At 46.8% G+C, this 19,632-nt stretch overlaps 1 protein-coding gene across 1 annotated transcript in view; it reads left to right on the top strand.

The window, feature by feature from the left end:
* The window catches only part of HEPHL1 (hephaestin like 1), a 43,430-nt gene extending 25,409 nt beyond the window's left edge, over positions 1-18,021 (top strand). Inside the window, exons 10-20 of the mRNA XM_009906126.2 lie at positions 63-213; positions 1,400-1,612; positions 2,921-3,134; positions 5,507-5,646; positions 6,536-6,676; positions 11,748-11,854; positions 13,407-13,629; positions 14,371-14,510; positions 15,695-15,854; positions 17,612-17,692; positions 17,772-18,021. Of these exons, the coding sequence (XP_009904428.2) occupies positions 63-213; positions 1,400-1,612; positions 2,921-3,134; positions 5,507-5,646; positions 6,536-6,676; positions 11,748-11,854; positions 13,407-13,629; positions 14,371-14,510; positions 15,695-15,854; positions 17,612-17,692; positions 17,772-17,974 (1,773 nt within the window). The 3' untranslated portion in view covers positions 17,975-18,021. The remainder of the gene's footprint in view (positions 1-62; positions 214-1,399; positions 1,613-2,920; positions 3,135-5,506; positions 5,647-6,535; positions 6,677-11,747; positions 11,855-13,406; positions 13,630-14,370; positions 14,511-15,694; positions 15,855-17,611; positions 17,693-17,771) is intronic.
* The last annotated feature ends 1,611 nt before the right edge of the window (positions 18,022-19,632 follow it).

The following is a 19,632-nucleotide window of genomic DNA, read 5'->3' as shown; positions in this document are numbered from 1 at the left end:
CACTTTAACTTGTCTAATTCTGTATAAACTCTTTTCTTTTTCTTTTCATGTCTTGGCTGCAGAAAGGAATAGACAGAGAATTTTACCTCCTTTTTTCGATCTTTGATGAGAATGACAGCTGGTATCTGAACAAGAATATTGAAACATTCACTGGAGACCCTTCAAAAGTAGATGAAAATGATGCAGATTTCAAGGAATCCAACAAAATGCATGGTAGGAAATATTTAATACCTGTTAACGCTAGCCTTTCTGAAATCACGTTAGGAAGATGAATTGGCAGATGCTATCATCATCTGTAGCTGATGGCAGTGCACTGGAGGGTGAGGGAGAAAGCTGTCAGTTTATGGCCAGCCCTTGGAGGGCATGTTGAAACCCCGGGCACATTAACAATGGATACATCCACCTGCCAACTGCATCTGGTGAAAGGGAGCAGAGTATAGCTTTTAGGTACAACACTTGGACATATAAATAGGCATAATGCCAGAGTCAGGCACTGGTGTTTTAAATGTCACTGATGGCCTTGGCATTGACTCAGACAACGAAGGTCATAGAATCATAGAATCATTAAGATTGGAAAAGACCTCAGAGATCAAGTCCAACCTGTCACCCAACACCTCAGGACTAGCTAAACCATGGCTTCAAGTGCCACGTCCAATCCCCTCTTGAACACCTCCAGTGACAGTGACTCCACCACCTCCCTGGGCAGCACATTCCAATGGCCAATCACTCTTTCTGGGAAGAACTTTCTCCTTACCTCAAGCCTAAACCTCCCCTGGCACAGTTTGGGACTGCGTCCTCTTGTTCTGGTGCTGGTTGCCTGTGAGAAGAGACCAACCCCCACCTGCCTACAACCTCCCTTCAGGTAGTTGTAGAGAGCAAGAAGGTCTCCCTTGAGCCTCCTCTTCTCCAGGCTGCACAACCCCAGCTCCCTCAGCCTCTTCTCACAGGGCTGTGCTCCAAACCCCTCCCCAGCTTTGTTGCCCTTCTCTGGACACCTTCCAGCAACTCAACATCTTTCCTGATCTGAGGGACCCAGAACTGGACACAGGACTCAAGGTGTGGCCTAACCAGTGCTGAGCCCAGGGGCAGAATGACCTCCCTGCTCCTGCTGGCCACACTATTCCTGAGGCAGGCCAGGATGCTATTGGCCTTCTTAGCCACCTCGTCACACTGCTGGCTCATGTTCAGCCTACTATCAACCAGTGCCCCCAGGTCCCTTTCTGCCTGGCTGCTCTCCAGCTGCCCTGGCCCCAGCCTGTAGCACTGCATGGGGTTGTTGTGGCCAATGTGTAGAACCCAGCACTTGGATGTGTTAAATGTCAATGTGCTAAATGTCAAATGTGTTAAATGTGTTCGATGTTGTTTCCACCAACCTACTGGCTCTCTCCTTCTCTTCCAGCTGTCAATGGCTACTTGTATGGCAATCTGCCAGGCCTGGCCATGTGCAAGGATGACAAAGTTTCCTGGCACCTCATCGGACTGGGCAGTCACTACGACATGCACGGGGTTCAATTTCAGGGAAACACCATTGACCTGAGAGGGACAACGAGAGACGGGCTGGCCTTATTCCCTCATTTATCAGGGACAGCACTGATGCAGCCAGACCGTGTGGGTACGTTCATCAACTTACCATGGTGGTGTGGTGTGTGTAGAAAACCAGGCAACCAACATAACGGCCATTGAGATGCTCTGCTCTGCTCTGCTCTGCTCTGCCCTACTCTGCCCTGCTCTGCTCTGCTCTGCTCTGCTCTGCATGAGGGAGCCTGAAAATGTGGAGAACATGGGGACCTGGTGTAGCTCAGAATTCAGGCTGGGCTACTTTTCTGGGAAAGTGCTAGCAATGTGTATGTGCACCAAAGAGTGGAGGCTTTGATAAGCAGGGAAGCAGGCAGAGAGATAGCTAAAGGGGTGCTCACAGGTTTTCTACAACTCTTATAGCAGGTTTTGGGGTTTGTTTTTTTAGCAAAGATAAAATTCACTGCTATGTAGATAGTCAGAATCATTTAGGTATTTCAGGACTTCAATAATAGGATCTTCTTCAGAAAGACTGGAAAGACTAACATGGTCTTCTTCTATGACAAGGTGACCTGCTTAGTAGACAAGGGAAAGGCTGCAGGTTTAGGGCAGAGCGTCTGGAAAGCTATGTGGTGGAAATGGACCTGGGGCCATTGGTTCACAGGCAGCTTAATGAGCCAGCAGCGTGCCCAGGTGCCAAGAGGTCCAACAACATTCTGACTTGTATTAGACACAGTGTAGCCAGCAACAGGGAACTGATGGTCTGCCTGTACTTGGCACTTGGTGAGCCCTCGCTGCAGGAAGAATATTCAGGTGCTGGAGCATGTCCAGAGAAGGGCACCAAAACTGGTGTAGAGACCTAGAGAACAAGTCTCATGAGGAGTGGCTGAGGGAACTGGAGTTGTTTAGTCTGGAGTAAAGGAGGCTAACAGGAAACCTCTCTTCTACTACTTGAAAAGAGATGGTAGCAAGTTGGGGGTCAATCTCTTCCCCCAAATAACAAGTGACAGGACAAGAAGAAATGACTTGAAGTTGTGCCAGGGGAGGTTTAAGTTGGATATTAGGAAAAGTTCCTTCACCAAAAGGGTTGTCAGGCACTGGAAGAGGCTGCCCAGGGAAGTGGTGGTGTCACCTTCCTTGGAGGTATTTAAAAGACATGTAGATCTGGCACTTAGGTACATGGTTTAGTGGTGGAGTTGGCAGTGATAGGGTAATGGTTGGAGTCAAAAATCTTGAAGGACTCTTCCAACCTAAATGATTCTATACAAGCATCTCCTTGCTTGACTTGCCATACAGCATCCTAGAATAGTTTTGTCTGAGGACAGGCAAAGCACAGGACCTAATTTGACATACTCCTTTCAGAAGCTTTTCAATTTGTCTGAATCTCTTGTGCTTTCATTTCCAGGCACATTCAAAGTGGTTTGCAGGACTTTTGATCACTTTGCTGGTGGGATGAAACATCTCTACGAGGTCAGCAGCTGCCGTAATACCAGCGGAGGTCAGCAGCAGCATGGAGCCATGAGGCTGTATTACATCGCTGCCGAGGAGGTGGAGTGGGACTATGCCTCAAATAAGAGCTCAGCACCAGGGCTTTACAACATCAGCATCTATGAGGAAAGGTATCCAGAGCAAAAAAACGCTTGTGGGCATGGCATGCACTTATAGTGGAGGAGAAACATTGAAGGACCCTTTCAGGAAGCCAGTCTCACACGTTTTAGGACTCTCTCCTTGCTGAATAAAATAAGAGGAAATGCTTTTATAAAGTGAGATCTTCTCAGACCAGACTAGTTCACAGGCACTGTTTTCAAATGTTTTCTCCTCAGAGTGTCTTGTAATGTTAGTGAAGCCAAGAAAGCTTCCATGTTCCAAAATCCATCTGTGAGTTCCAGCCCAGGCTCTTTGCCACAATGATGCCCTCCAGTCCTCTCCTCTGTCTTCCTCGCTCTCCCCAGCCCCTCTGCCTCAGTGCTCATTTCACAGAGAAGAAACCAGGCACCTGTCCCAGACATGAGCCTCTGCAAGCAATGCAGATGCATTAGGAAGCTGCCAATCCTGCTTCACTGTGGTGCAGCAGCCCCTGTCTCCCCTGGAAAAGTCAGAGGGCAGTGACCACTGCAAGGGGACCACATCTGCACTGCACTGTGCTAAGGACTAAAAACCATGTGCAGAAGATAGGTGCTCCAGACCACGCTGCAGAGGGAAGTCTGTCTGAGACCACTTTGATTCTTTTTCTTAGAAATATGTTCCTTATTCCACTTATTCCAAAGTGGAATAAAGAGCCTATTTCAAATATAAATGTTAGAAAAAGTGGCAGGAAAACTGCAGCCTGCAAAAAGGAAGAGCACAGCCCAGCTGGCAGAAACTAGACGTGAAGAGTCACAGGTGATGAAATGTGTTTAAAGACTGTGTTAAGTCTGGTATTGGCAAAGGCTGCTGTTGCACACACAGGGGATTACTACAACGAGCAGTATTCCAGGGCCATTTTTTGCTTTTATTTAATACGTTGTGAGCCAACCTGGCTACTCCCTTGCCAGGGGCACCTCGGAGATGAGCTGCCAGGAGACAGAGGTGCTCTCAGAAAAGGGTGCCCGCTCTCCTCCGCAGCTGGTGGCGAGCGTCCTCTGCTGGCGAGTCAGCCCTCTGGGATCCCACCAGGGAATCACAGAATCGCCAAGGTTGGAAGAGACCTCAAAGATCACCAAGTCCAACCTGTCACCACAGGCCTCATGACTAAACTATGGCACCGAGTGCCAAGTCCAATCCCCTCTTGAACACCTCCAGGGACGGTGACTCCACCACCTCTCTGGGCAGCACATTCCAATGGCCAACAACTCTCTCAGTGAGGAACTTTCTCCTCACCTCGAGCCTAAACCTCCCCTGGTGCAGCTTGTGACTGTGTCCTCTTGTTCTGGTGCTGGTTGCCTGGGAGAAGAGAGCAACCCCCACCTGGCTGCAACCTCCCTTCGGGTAGTTGTAGACAGCAATAAGGCCTCCCCTGAGCCTCCTCTTCTCCAGGCTAAAAACAAACTGGGGGGGACTACACAAACATGAGGGACACAAAAAGTATCCTCTGCCAGGTGCAGAAAGGAAAATGCATATATCATTTTATCTTTATGCTGGGAACTCATCCAGCCCTGTGCAATATCTGGAAGCAGGAGGGCAGGGTAGACCAACCTTCTCTTATCTCAGATGACTGCATTTCCTTTCACAAGGTTAGACTTGGGTTATCATACTCCTGTGGCTGACTAATAGCCAAAATAGTGGAAATAGCCAACATGGGAGGAGGATTCAAGTTTACAGGGACAGGTAATGTCTTAATAAGGCTAAGGGGAATGGAGCAAAAATAGAAGTGGGTAGATTTCAGAGTGGATGTTAGGAAGAAGCTCTTCACCATGAGGGTGGTGAGACACACGAACAGGTTGCCCGGGGAGGTGGTGGAAGCTCCATCCCTGGAGGTTTTAAGGCTAGGCTGGATGTGGCTGTGAGCAACCTGCTCTAGTGTGAGGTGTCCCTTCCCATGACACTGGGGTAGGAACTAGATGATCCTTGAGGTCCCTTCCAGCACTGACAGTTCTATGATTCTGGTGGAACAGAGGATGCAGCCAGACAGAGTGGCCAAACCCACTCTTAGCTTGAAGCTCTTTTCTGCTCTGACAGTTCTGTTGAAGGATTTCTGTTTCCAACATTTTGTGGTGAGTGCAAGGCATGCTCAGCTTCACCTCCTCAGTTTGAAGAAGGTGTGCAGTTAGTGAAGATTATAGCTGCTATTAGTTGCTATTTAAAACACCTCGAAGATTATAGCTGCTATTATTTGCCATTTCAAACATCTTGCAGCACTCAGGGCTTCACATCAATCAGCACATTGGACCTGGCTGCAATAATATGATGTGATTAATAATTATAATAGTGACATTGTGAATAACACAACAGTTACTAGCCTTTAGACACATGAAGTTTTGGTACTTTTAATTCTTGTCTTTTTATTTTGCAGCTATGGGCATGTTTTCCTGAGCCAAGCAGAGGACATGATTGGATCAAAATACAAGAAGGTGGTTTACAGGGAGTACACCAACAGCAACTTCACACAGCGCAAAGTGAGGACAGAGGAGGAGGAACACTTGGAAATCCTGGGCAAGTAGCTCTCATGGCTGACAGACTGAGCCTGATGGAATGGAATGGAATGGAATGGAATGGAATGGAATGGAATGGAATGGAATGGAATGGAATGGAATAGAATAGAATAGAATAGAATAGAATAGAATAGAATAGAATAGAATAGAATAGAATTAACCAAGTTGGAAAAGACCTTTGAGATCATCAAGTCCAACCTATCACCCAACGCCATCTAATCAACTAAACCATGGCACCAAGCACCCCATCCAGTCTCTTCCTAGACACCTCCGGTGATGGTGACTCCACCACCTCCCTGGGCAGCACATTCCAGTGGCCAATCTCTCTTTCTGGGAAGAACTTCTTCCTAACATCCAGCCTAAACATCCCCTGGCACAGATTGAGACTGTGTCCTCTTGCTCTGGTGCTGGTTGCCTGGCAGAAGAGACCAACCCCGACCTGCTTACAACCTCCCTTCAGGTAGTTGTAGACAGCAAGAAGGTCTCCCCTGAGCCTCCTCTTCTCCAGGCTAAGCAACCCCAGCTCCCTCAGCCTCTCCTCACAGGGCTGTGCTCCAGACCTCTCCTCAGCCTCGTTGCCCTTCTCTGGACACGTTCAAGAGTCTCAATGTCCTTCTTGAATTGAGGGGCCCAGAACTGGACACAGGACTCAAGGTGTGACTAGAATTAGAATTACTTATATACAAAAAAGGATTACTTATATGTATGGAGACTTCAATCAGCTGAGATAACAAACCAATCTTTATGGCTTTGCTGAAAGACCAGGAGAGCCCTTGGGTTGTGAGAAAAGCCTTGGCTCCACTCCGAGGCTCCACTCTCCCCTGCTTCTGAACTTGTTGCATTCAGAAAAGCAGCATTTTAATCACTGGCATTCTTCTGGTTTAATTTAGGACCATTACTCCATGCTGAGGTTGGTGACTCTGTACTGATCATATTTAAGAACAAAGCCAGCAGGCCTTATTCGATCAGTGCACATGGCATAGAAGAAGTGGGTTGTGAAGAACAACCTGAGACACCAATTACCCTCCCTGGTAAGACTCTTCTTTGGTTTTTCTTTCTTTTTTTTTTTTTTTCTTTTTGTTTGTTTGAGCTAAAAGCTTCTATAGAAAAGCTTTTAAATGCATTCATAATAACCTCTCATCTCAAGTTGACACATCCCTATGTACTTCCAGGCATACCAGGCACAACTTTTATTGAGATGCTAATCTGTGTTGTTATGCATGTAGGTTCTTGATCAACCAAGCATGTTCAGGCAGAGAATGAGCAGTATGCTAATATCACTGGACAAGCTCCAAAAAAAGAGGCAGAAACAGGGCCATGATGATGGCAAACAGAAGTGTAGGCCAGCACCACATTTGGCTCCAGGCTGACATTCTTAACAGTGGTTTTAAAACTGAGAGGGAGGCAGTGGTAGCCTTGCAGTTGGCAACGTCAGCTCTGCCTCTCTCTCTCTTGATCTACACAGAAATGACATTTGCATTCAGAGCTCAGGCATGAAATGCCAAATGGAGCTGTCATGAACTGAAAAGTCTTTGGAGAAGTGTTTCAAAAATGCCCCAGCTTCCAGGGAGGGAAAGAGTGGGAAATTATTTTCACAGCATTGAAGGTTTGTTTTTTTTTTCAGATAGAGAACTACCTGTTAGGATTTTGTATTTCTCTTTTAATGCTGAGTTTTGTATTCTAGCAGGCAGTCAAACTCAAACCTGGGCAATACAATCACTCCAAAATGTACATACATGCTTTTGCTTTCCAACACCTGTGTAATTTTTTTCCCCCCACACAGTGTTTTGGGCTTCAGTGTCAAACTAAATGAAAATAAAATGTAAGGTACTAAACTTCTTTACAAGCTGAAAGTCCTTTCTTGCAAGTAGCTGCATTGATACAGTACAATCACACAGGCATTCATGGCCAAATTTGATCCAACATCTGCTTTGCTGGAGTTTGATCAAGGAACACCTGTTGTTAATATGTGGGGGGAAAAAATAGAAGGGGAAAAAAAAATAGCTGATTTATATGATTCCCTTGTTTTGTTGTTTGCTCCATGATGTTGTTGATAACTGCTTTGTTGACAGCTGAGGTGTTAACCCTGAGAACACTATTGCCATGTCTCCTCTGTCCACACGGGAGCAGGCTTGGGATGAGCTAGGCAAGGGAAAGGGTCTGTGTTTAACCTTATGCCACAGGAAAGTACTCTTCAGCAAGACCTAAATTCAGACTTTTCCTTAGGCGTTTGGAAGCAGCACTTAACATGAAAATCAAGACCCTCAAGACAAGAATTATTCCTGGGAACTTCAGTCCCCACTACCATCATCTAGAAATCCTTGCTGTCTGTCTTCCCTGAGCAAGCTAGACCTGCTCACCCCTAGCTTCTTGAAGCCCATCTAGTTCTACCACATTCTGAACCAGTCATCAGTAATATTTATACCCAACAAAACTGTGTTCCCAAGAGCACTGCCAGCTCCTTAAGAGACTGAATGGCATGGCAAAGAGATGCAGAGAGTAGATCCATAGCAGCCTAAGCAAAACCAGCTCTCAGTTGTTACACCTTTGTTCAGTTCCTTTCCACTCCTCCATTTGCTCAGCAGCAAAAAAGGGAGAAAACATCTTTTCCTCTTGCTTGTCAGTCTTTTCAGGGGTTATGCTTCATTTGCACTCCAAAGATAAGCCTTTGATGCCATCTGAAGTGTCTCAGGTTATAAGCAGAGCACAGATTTTTCCATTTACAACCTCCAAACATCCTGAAGTGAGGAGTTAAAAGTGAGGAAGTGGTGAAAGACTATGGCCATGGCCAGACTCTCTTCATGCATCAGGCCCCAGAAAGAACAGAGTAGAGTAGAGTAGAGTAGAGTAGAGTAGAGTAGAGTAGAGTAGAGTAGAGTAGAGTAGAGTAGGATAGACTAGGCTATGCTAGACTAGACTGGACTAGACTAGAATAGAATAGAATTAACCAGGTTGGAAAAGACCTCAGAGATCATCAAGTCCAACCTATCACCCAACACCATCTAATCAACTAAACCATGGCACCAAGCACCCCATCCAGTCTCTTCCTAAACACCTCCAGCAATGGTGACTCCACCACCTCCCTGGGCAGCACATTCCAATGGCCAATCTCTCTTTCTGGGAAGGCTTTCTTCCTAACATCCAGCCTAAACCTCCCCTGGCACAGCTTGAGACTGTGTCCTCTTGGCCTGGTGCTGGTTGCCTGGGAGAAGAGATCAACCCCACCTGGGTACAACCTGTGGACAATGAGGCCCTAATAAGGCCAGCTCTCAGTCCCTGGAGGCAAGAGAGAGAGTGTGGAGGAAAGAAGACTCTCTCTTACTCAAGGGAGACTGGATTAGAGATCACCTAGACAAGCTGGACACTCACAAATCCATGGGTGCCAATGGGATGCACCCATACATGTTGAAGGATCTGGCTAAGGTTATTACTCAGCCACATTCCATCATTTTTGAAAGGTCATGGAGACCAGGGAATGTGCCTGAGGCCTGGAAGAAAGCCAATGTCACTTCATTCCTCAAAAAGGGCAAGAAGGAGGTCCCAGGAAACCACAGGCCAGTCAGCTTCACCTCCATTCCTGGAAAGGCAATGCAACAGCTCATGCTGGAGATCACCTCTAAGCATGTGGAAGAAAAGAAGATTATCAGGAATACTTAGCAGGGATTCACAGAAGGGAAACCATGTTTGACCATGATAGCCTTCTATGATCCAGTGACCAGCTGGGTAGGTGAGGGGAGAGTAGTGGATGTACCTTGACTTCATTAAGGCTTTTGACACTATCTTCCATAACATCCTCATAAGAAAGCTTTAAAAGTGTGGGTTAGATGAGTGGATAGTGAGGTGGATTGAGAACTGGCTGAATGACAGAGCACAGAGGGTTGTGATCAGTGGTGCAGAATCTAGCTGAAGGACTCTGGCTAATGGTGTTCCCCAAGGGTCAGCACTGGGTCCAGTCTTGTTCCATATCTTCATCCATGACCTGGATGAAGGACAAAGTGCACTCTCAGCAGCTTTGCTGATGATACAAAACTGGGAGGAGTGGCTGATGCACCAAAAGGCTCTGCTGCCACTCAACATGACCTGGACAGGCTGGGGAGCTGGACACAGGCAGACCTCATGAAGTTCAACAAAGGCAAGTGTAGAGTCCTGCACCCGGGGAGGAATAAGCCCCTGCATCAGTAGAGGTGAGGGCTTGACCTGCTGGAAAGCAGCTCTGTGGAGAAGGACTTGGGAGTGCTGGTGGGCAACAAGTTCACCAGCAATGTGCCCTTGGACCAAGACATCCAATAGTATTCTGGGATGTATTCTGGTGTGGCCAGCAGGTTTAGGAAGGTTCTCCTCCCCCTCTACTCTGCCCTGGTGGGGCCATACCTCAAGTATTGTGCCCAGTTCTGGGCTCCCTGGTTTGAGGGGGTCAAGGAACTACCAAAGAGTAACCAACAGAAGGCCACAAAAATTACCAGGGGACTGGAGCATCTCTCTTATGAGAAGAGGCTGAGAGACCTGGGGCTCTCTAGCCTGGGAAAGAAATGGTTGAGAGGGGATCCTATAAATGCATACAACTGTCTAGAGGGTGGAGGTCATGAGGATGAGGCTGGGCTCTTCTCAGTGGTGGCCAGTGATAGGACAAGGGGCAATAGGTGCAGACTAGAGCACAGGCTGGTTCACTTGAACTTAAGGAAAAATTTATTTACTGTGAGGGTGATGGACCACTGCCCAGAGAGGTTGTGGAGCCTCCTCTCTGGAAACTCAAAACCCTTCTGGATGCATTCCTGTGCAACCTGATCTAGGTGTACTTGAGTTAGCAGAGGGACTACATGATCTCCAGAGGTCCCTTTTAATCCCTACCATTCTGTGATTCTATGATGACATGTAGATTAGATAAAGGTGGGTGACAAACTCTTCTTTGGTATTTATCTCCATGGCATGAAAGCCTCTGAGACTGAGGGGTTTCTTGTTAGTGTTTTCTGTCCTGTCAGTCTGGTGCTGTGTCTTGAAAGCCTTTCTGATCTCTGCTGAAGCATGTAAACTGGGCTCAGTCACTTCACAACTCCTTAAGCTTGAGAACTTTTCTTTCCTGCTTCCCACAGCTCCTGTCAGCCGTTAGGTTGTGGCTGTACTAAGATCGTGGCCAAGAGTTCTGCAGTTTCTTTGTCTCCCCCCTGACTCACAGCACATCCCCAGCTGTTCTTGGCTTGTGTCACCTTGGAAGGCTTTTTGGCCAGAGACTGCCTGGTTCAACATTTCTCTGTCACTTGCAAAGCGTGGACCATGCCATGGGCTTGTGCCCCTCCCTGCAGTACCAGCAAACCAAACCCAAACCAAACCCAAACCAACCAGGGGAACACAGCACAGTCAGTTCATCTGAACATAGATGTGTTTGTGTCCAAGGGGGAAAGCTGATTCTCACCCAAACAGGTCATTTCCCCACCAGCTTGCTCTGGTTGCTTTTGTGGTTTGTTTGTTTATTTGAATGCTTGTCTGTTTTTAAAACCAGAGGTTAGAGAATCTCTGCTCAGGGAGGATGTGGGCTTTTAGGAAGAGGCAGGGGTTCTCAGGTAATTTCTGGGGAGAAGGGGCTTAGCTGGGAGAGGAAAGGATCTCCTCACTGCTCCTAGTCAACAGCTCTCCTCTCCTGGCTCAGAACTGATACACTGCTGCAGCACCATCTGCAAAGTCTCAGTGGCAACTGCCACATCTTTGTGCCCTTCTCAACGGAGAAAGGCCAAGAAGCATTTTCTGGAGCTTGGCTCCCAGCAACTACAACTCACCTTAAACATCAGACCCAAGATCATCAATCTGCTACAAGTATTGGCAGGGAGAAATATGAAGAGTCCTGCCTCCAAAATTCTCTCTGTGGGATGCCACTGCTGCCAGTATCCTTTTCAGATCTCCTTTTCTGGGGACTAGCTGCCTTCACTTACACCATTGGAACCTCAATGACCTCCTGGAAGGCAGAACCACATTCATACCCCGTTGCTGCATGCTGCCACAGAGAGTTTTGATGCAGATCATGTTTTGATGAGGAGGGTAGCAGATCTCAGTTACAGGGTATTCTAAGCCTCTAATGCCCAGCTGTTGAAAATGTTCTCTCTGTTTCAGGGGAAATAAACACCTACAGGTGGAACGTCCCAGAGCGATCTGGCCCTGGTCAAACAGATCCAAACTGCATCACTTGGGTTTATTACTCAACAGTGAATTTTGTCAAGGTAACAAGGTGGTCATGAAAGATTACACAGCTTTGGCTAAAGCATCCTGCTTTGCACAGTGTTTCTGAAAAGCTCCTGCCTCACATTTATGCGAGGACCACAGGCTGGAGGAACGATTTCACAGTATCACAGTACCACTAAGGTTGGAAGAGACCTCAAAGATCATCGAGTCCAACCTGTCACCACACATCTCATGACTAAGCCATGGCACCAAGTGCCACGTCCAATCCCCTCTTGAACACCTCCAGTGATGGTGACTCCACCACCTCCCTGGGCAGCACATTCCAATGATGAATGACTCTCTCAATGAGGAACTTTCTCCTCACCTCCAGCCTAAACCTCCCCTGGTGCAGCTTGAGACTGTGTCCTCTTGTTCTGGTGCTGGTTGCCTCGGAGAAAAGACCAACCCCTTCCTGGCTACAACCACCTTTAAGGTAGTTGAAGAGACCAATGAGGTCACCCCTGAGCCTCCTCTTCTCCAGGCTAAGCAACCCCAGCTCCCTCAGCCTCTCCTCACAGGGCTGTGCTCAAGGCCTCTCCCCAGCCTTGTTGCCCTTCTCTGGACACGTTCAAGTGTCTCAATGTCCTTCTTAAACTGAGGGGCCCAGAACTGGACACAGGACTCAAGGCGTGGCCTAACCAATGCAGAGTCCAGGGGCACGATGACTTCCCTGCTCCTGCTGGCCACACTATTCCTAATGCAGGCCAGGATGCCATTGGCCCTCTTGGCCACCTGGGCACACTGTTGGCTCATGTTTAGGCGGCTGTCAATCAGTACCCCCAGGTCCCTCTCTGCCTGGCTGCTCTCCAGCCACTCTGACCCCAGCCTGTAGCTCTGCATGGGGTTGTTGTGGCCAAAGTGCAGCTCCAGGCATTTGGATTTGTTGAATGCCATCCTTTTGGACACTGCCCAACTGTCCAGTTGGTTGAGGTCCCTCTGCAGAGCCCTTCTTTCCTCTAACTGACCAACATCTGCTCCCAACTTGGTGTCATCTGCAAATTTGCTGATGACTGACTCAATCCCCTCATCGAGATTATCAGTGAAGATGTTAAAGAGGATGGGCCCCCGCCACTGATGCCTGGCTGCCAGCTGGCTGTGGCACCATTCACCACCACTCTCTGGGCTCGGCCCTCCAGCCAGTTCCTAACCCAGCACAGAGTGCTGCTGTCCAAGCCATGAGCTGACAGCTTAACCAGCAGTCTGCTGTGGGGGACGGTGTCAAAGGCTACAGAGCTAGATGCTCTATCCTCCTCAATAACAGTTGCACATGCCTGGGTAATTTGATCTGAAATCCCTAAGGGTACACCAAGGTAATGTGATTCCCTCCTTAAAGAATAGCTGAAGGGATTTGGGATGAAGGCACAACATGACTTTGAAATGACACTTTGATACATTAACATAAGGGCATGCATAGAAAAATATCTCTAACCAGACAAAGTAATTGTAGGAAAAATGGAATTTCACCTTTATGTACTCTATAGTTAATCTCTATCTATTTCATAACTGGATTAAATCAAAGCCTGCAAAATGTGTATATTTATTTGATTCCAGGACACATACAGCGGTCTGGTTGGGCCTCTGGTAGTCTGCAGAAAAGGAGTTCTAGATGAAAGAGGTCTGAGAAAGGACATTGATCGTGAATTTACTCTTCTGTTTATGGTGTTTGATGAAAATGCATCCTGGTATTTCAAAGAAAATATTGAAACATACCTTCAGAAGAGTCCTGACGAGTTTAATTCCACCAAGATCTTTGAAGACGCCAACTGCATGCACGGTATGTAGGACTCCCTGGCAGCAGCCAAGAGGGGAGAGGTTTATTTTTCACAGCCCTTTTGGGAAGACATTGGCTTTAGCCCACAATTACTCAGCCATGTGACAACCTCCATAAACTTCAGCTCTGGAAACAAAAAGGTTTCATGAGGCTCAGCCAAGATATTTTTCTAGCACGATGGTTTGATCTAATGCACTTGGGAAGTGGCCACCCTGTCGGGCTCCCCTTGTCATTTGGGAGCTGCATTCCTTGCAAGCTTGTTCTGCATGGGCTTAAGGATGACATTTTAAAACTATGGCTGTAGTAGCAACCAGACCAAGAGCCAGGCAGAACAAACTGCACAGGGGCAGGGGCAGCCCTGGCAAAGCAAACTTCTCTTTCTACAGATGATTCCTATTTTAGGCAACAACTTGCACGTAGCTTCTTGGCATAAAACCTGTTTGTTCAGGAGTCTGATCTCAAACAGCAAAACCCTTATATATACCTTTCAAGACAGAAAAATTGTTGCTTCTATGTACTTGTTGCTTCTATGTACTTAAGTGATTTGGAAACTGAAACAAACCCATGACTGTCTCCCTCCAATGGCAGTGAGCACCATGGAGAGCCTTTGCCCTTCCACAGGTGCCTGCCCCCTCTCTGTCTGGGCACCCCTTCTTGAAGAGAAAGTGCAAAGGGTAGCTGAAGTGGAGGTTATCCTCACCCATACCACCACCCTTAATCAGTTCTGGTTTGTCATTCTTCCAGCAATCAATGGGAAGATTTATAACAGCCTTCTGGGTCTGACGATGAACAAAGGTGATAGGACAAACTGGTACTTGATAGGAATGGGCAATGAAGTGGATATACATACAGTTCACTTCCATGCACAGACCTTCATCTTCAAGGTTGGTAAGATTAATGAAAGTAAAATCTTTGCAGTGTGATGGGAAAGGTCTGCTAAAAAGCCCTGGGTTTGCAGCTTGGGTATGGAGCCCTGGGCTGATGCTGAGGTTGGTGGGAATTTTGCATGTGAAAGAAATACCAAACTAATGACATTGTGGCAAAGCCTCTACTCTGAGCCTGTTAGGAAACAGGAGTAAATGTGGCAGTTTCAGGCTGTGCCTAGAAAATTGCCCACAGATCTTCCACAGAAAGTGGTGCAATGTAAATAAGTTATTATTGGGTGTAAAAAGGAAAAGAATGAGAAGTTCTAAACTATCCCATTGGATAGATAATAAACATAAGCTGGTAATGGACTTGATGATCTCTGAGGTCTTTTCCAACCTTATTGATTCTATGATTCTATGTAAACTATCTTTCTTTTCAGCTTCCTTGCTCTGGGAGTCACTAACTTGTGCTTCTGCTTGGCTTTGCTGACCTTGGCTGTGCTCTTTGTTGTGCCTGAGCATCCTAACAAAACAACTCTCTTCTCTTTCTCTTGTCCCATGTGCAGGGGGGAAGCAGGGAAGGGGAAGCTGTTGCCAGCTTCCCTGGTTTGTCCAGGGGGGTTCTTGTGCTGTTTATTAATTGTAAATACCAGGAAATATTGCAAATGTTGTATATTTTGTGCATATTCATTGCATTTCTGTTTGGATTGCAGCTTAGCTTGCGAATACAACTTCATTTGCTTCCAGCTGAGCTGGTCTGGCAATGTAACCTTGGGGGGAAATTTCAACCCACCACACAATGTCACTATTGGAGGACAGTTAGCTGGGTTAAAACACAAGTTCACCCACGAGTATAAGGGAAGATTCAAGCAGCAAAGTTGAGACAGTTATGCTTAGAGTACGGTTTTATGTTGTGACAACTTGCTAGGACAGGACTGTCTGAAAAAAATCTGTCTTTCAAAGAAACAGCTGTGCTCAAATAGCACTTGGAGTCCTTAGGAGGGGGTTTCTGTTGTTTATTAGTTGATTGATTAAACTAGAGATGTTCACAGACCTCAGTATCCCTGAATGAAGCTCACTAGAAGCATAAAACAAGAAGCATTTGATTTGCCTCGATGATCTGAAAGTCTACCTAGGATGTCAGCACCCATGGAAGGTATTTGGGACACAACTCTCACAATTCTGGTTTTGCCTTGCCACAGACAGATAAGGAACACAGAGGAGATGTATTTGACCTTTTCCCTGGGACTTTCCAAACTATAGAACTTGTAGCAGAAAACCCTGGAACATGGCTTCTGCACTGCCATGTAGCCGATCACATCCACGCTGGCATGGAGACGACCTACACTATCAACGAATCAGGTGCTGTATCAGAAGCATGTCCTAGGGCTTGGAGGTGGTATCACAGCAGATTGGATGGGAGACAGGGAGGAAAGTAATAGAGCTAATGTCACTGTTGTCCCCTGCATGCTGGTGGGAAGCATCTGTACATTACTGCCACGGCCATTGAGCATCATCTAAGGCCAGAACAAACATCCCTAATGACAGAGCAAAGACAATAATCCTTGCTGCACTTTGAAACTTTAAAACAGTTGGTTCTTCACAGGAGCCCTTCTAATCAAGTGGTGGCCTGTGGACCATCACTCATCTGCAGATGGTGCAGAAACCAACTGCAAAGCTTTTTTTCTGCCTTTCTGCCATGTGGTGTGCAGGAGGGCCTGCAGACCAGCATGATGCTGGTTTCTTCCTGCAAACACTATCAGGTCCCAGAGCGATTCCAGCTCCTTCCTGCAAAGGCAGAGGACAGCTGAAATACAAGATGATCCAGACAATGATCATTCATCCTGTCCAAGAAATAGGCTATCCTTTGACTAAGAAAAGTTGCTAAACTTTTTGAGTGATGCTGGTTTGACTTGTGACTGAAGCCAAAAGTGCTTTGTGAGCCTTTCCACATCTTCAGTCTGACTCCACCACCATGAGCAGGGGCACCTTCCACTAGATCAGTTTGTTCAAATCCCCTCCAACATGCCTGGAGAAGAGGAGACTGAGGGGTGACCTTATTACTCTCTACAACTACCTGAAGGGAGGTTGTAGACAGACGGATGTTGGTCTCTTCTCCCAGGCAAGCAGTACCAGAACAAGAGGACACAGTCTCAGGCTGCGCCAGGGGAGATACAGGCTGGATGTTAGAAAAAAGTTCTATACAGAAAGAGTGATTGCACATTGGAATGGGCTGCCTGGGGAGGTGGTGGAGTCACCATCACTGGAGGTTTTTAGGAGAAGACTTGACGGGGTACTTGGTGCTGTGGGTTAGTTGCTTGGGCGGAGTTGGATTGGTTGATGGGTTGGACGCGATGATCTTGAAGGTCTCTTCCAACCTGGTTTATTCTATGTATTCTATGTATTCTATGTATTCTATGCCTTTGAACACTTCCAGGGATGCAGCATCAACAATTTCCCTAGAAAATCCGTGCCAGTGTCTCACCACCCTCATCATAAAAGATTCCTTTCTTATGTCCAATCTAAATCTACCTTCTTTCAGCTTAAAACTGCTACCCCTTGTCCTGTCACTACTGTAAGTAGTGAAGTGGCAATGAGGCCTCCAGAGAATGGGGACCTTGCCCATGGAGGTGCCCAGAGCAATAGCTGCATTGGTCTAATCATGATTTCTGTTCACATCAACAAGACTGAAATCATCGAATAAAACCAGCAACACTTTTGCAGAAGAGAAAGCAAGAAATATTTGTTCAGGCTTTCAACTCAACTTATTGCCTATTGCTCTCTACAACTACCTGAAAGGAGGTTGTAGACAGGTAGGGGTTGGTCTCTTCTCCCAGGCAACCAGCACCAGAACAAGAGGACACAGTCTCAGGCTGTGCCAGGGGAAGTTTAGGCTTGAGGCGAGGAGAAAGTTCCTCACAGAAGGAGTAATTTGCCATTGGAATGTGCTGCCCAGGGAGGTGGTGGAGTCACTGTCCCTGGAGGTGTTCAAAAAGGGATTGGATGTGGCACTTGGAGCCATGGTTTAGTAGTCCTGAGGTGTTGGGTGATAGGCTGGGCTTGATGATCTCTGAGGTCCTTTCCAATCTCATTGATTCTATGATTCTTTCTCTGCACAGAGCGGGAAGCTCCTTCAGAAGGAGAACTCACAACCAAAGCATATGATACAACTACTGCAGGCAACAGAACAGCTGCCAAGGGTGAGGACTTTTCTCAATGTCATTTAAAACTGTTCAGATTCATGTGTTGCTTTCTTATTAACTACTTCCCTTTTAACAGACTATGACAGCAAAGGGGGCAATATATTTGGCAGACCTTTGAGTCCTGGAGATGCCAGCCTGATACTTGCAGCCTTTTTCTTCATTGGACTTGTTCTGCTGTTAACAGTATTGATCTTCTTCTGCCTCATCACCCGCCAAGGAAGCAAGATCCATTACACAGCTCTGCATGACAAAAGTGCACTTCTAGCAGATTCCCTGTAAACCCCCACCTTTAGCACCACTCACAGAGCCACACCGGATTTCATGACATGCTGCTAATAAAACTGGAGCGAGACAGATGCTGATAGTCCTACCCCCACAGCCAGAGCGAACGTGAGCTGTAGCTTCGTACCACCCACCGCCTTTCCCCACCTCTGGAGTTCAGCTGATTTACCCAAGCTCAAAGCTGGCAGCGGAGCAGAGCAGCACACCTCTTGGCATCCACAGTGGCTGCACAGGATTTCCATGGGAGTGAGGAGCAGGCAGCATGGCACCCATGTGCTCTTGTGCAGCAGCATGGGGCTCATGCTAAGGAGTAACTACCACCAGGGACTGTTTAAGTATGCTGTCTCCTGGAGCAACAGATGTTGATCTGGAAGTCCCCACAGTTTCCCAAAATCTGTTTCAATGAATTCACTGGTATTTAAGTAACTCTCCCTTTTTTCCACCCCCCTCCCCCTGTTAAACGGGGAAACAGTGCATTTGGGGCAGAGTTTTCAAGTCTTTTAGGCACCTACTAATATATTTTAGCACCTGATGGGAGTTCATCAGTGCCCCTGCTGTTAGCTTCTAACAGCTTTTGTTAATCTCTCTAAAAAATCTATCCCTGAGCAACCTCTGAGAAAGTTGACTTTGTAATTGCTGCTTGTTGTGATCCTGATCCTGTACCTCTTCTTTGCACCGAGTAGCATCTCACTCCCTGCCTGTAATGAAGCCATCAGGAGGGTGACCTTTGTGCTCTGCGAGGAAGACAGGCAGAATCAGGCCATCTTCAGTGATACTTGAATATTTATAGCTCAGTTTCAATCAGGTACTGCTCATTCTTGCCTGCTCACATCAGCTACAGCTCTTGCAGAGGAACTCTAGAACAAACACACCCAGGAAGATGCTTGTCCAAATTTGATCCTGAATGTAAACTCAAGCTGTTGGATTTTTAAATCCCCCCCTCCCCCTTCTGAATTTTGAAGTATGATCAAATGTAGGAAACTTTACAGCTCATCACTCTTACATTGTAGCTTAATGGTGTCCAGGGTTGATGTCCAGCTAACCAATATGTTGAAGTTTCTTGGATGTTTCTCAGTTATTTATCAATTCTTTGTTTTCTTCAGTCATTTAAGAGCACACACATGAGGTAGAACTGCAGGACTGAGCCCTAATAGGAGGTACATCACAGCAATAAACACTTCAAGAGTCCTTCTCTAATTCTCCCCTTTGAGCTGACAGATACTCTAAGGTCTTTCATCTTTCTCTTTTGGAAACACGAAAATTGAGGTCTCCTGTTCTGTGCAAAACCTCTGTCTTTCTGTGCAGAACATTTGCTGTCTGTATACACACCAAATTAAACCCTTTCACTTAAACACACACTGTTAATAAAGGAATTTATTTGGTGCTTTCCTTTTAGAGTGGCTTGTGTGTCTGCCTTTTTAGAGAGAGAGCCATAAATATCCTTTGGCCATAGAAACTAGCCAGCCAAAGTGATTACAACAATCAATTAAAATCCAGTCATTTGTACGAAGTTTCTGGCACACTTCATTTCATCTGGCACACTTCTCAGCTGGGTGGTGGCTGTGAGACAGAATAAGGCCTCCAAAGGTCCTCAGGGCCTCAGGACATCACCACTGCTCTCCCAGGAGACACAGCCAGCCACACAGAGTGTGAAG

Source organism: Dryobates pubescens, chromosome 10 (assembly GCF_014839835.1).
Source record: "Dryobates pubescens isolate bDryPub1 chromosome 10, bDryPub1.pri, whole genome shotgun sequence".
NCBI classification, from domain to species: Eukaryota; Metazoa; Chordata; class Aves; order Piciformes; family Picidae; genus Dryobates; species Dryobates pubescens.
The sequence above is the reverse complement of the archived record's forward strand: the minus strand, read 5'-3'. Positions and strand labels throughout refer to the sequence as shown.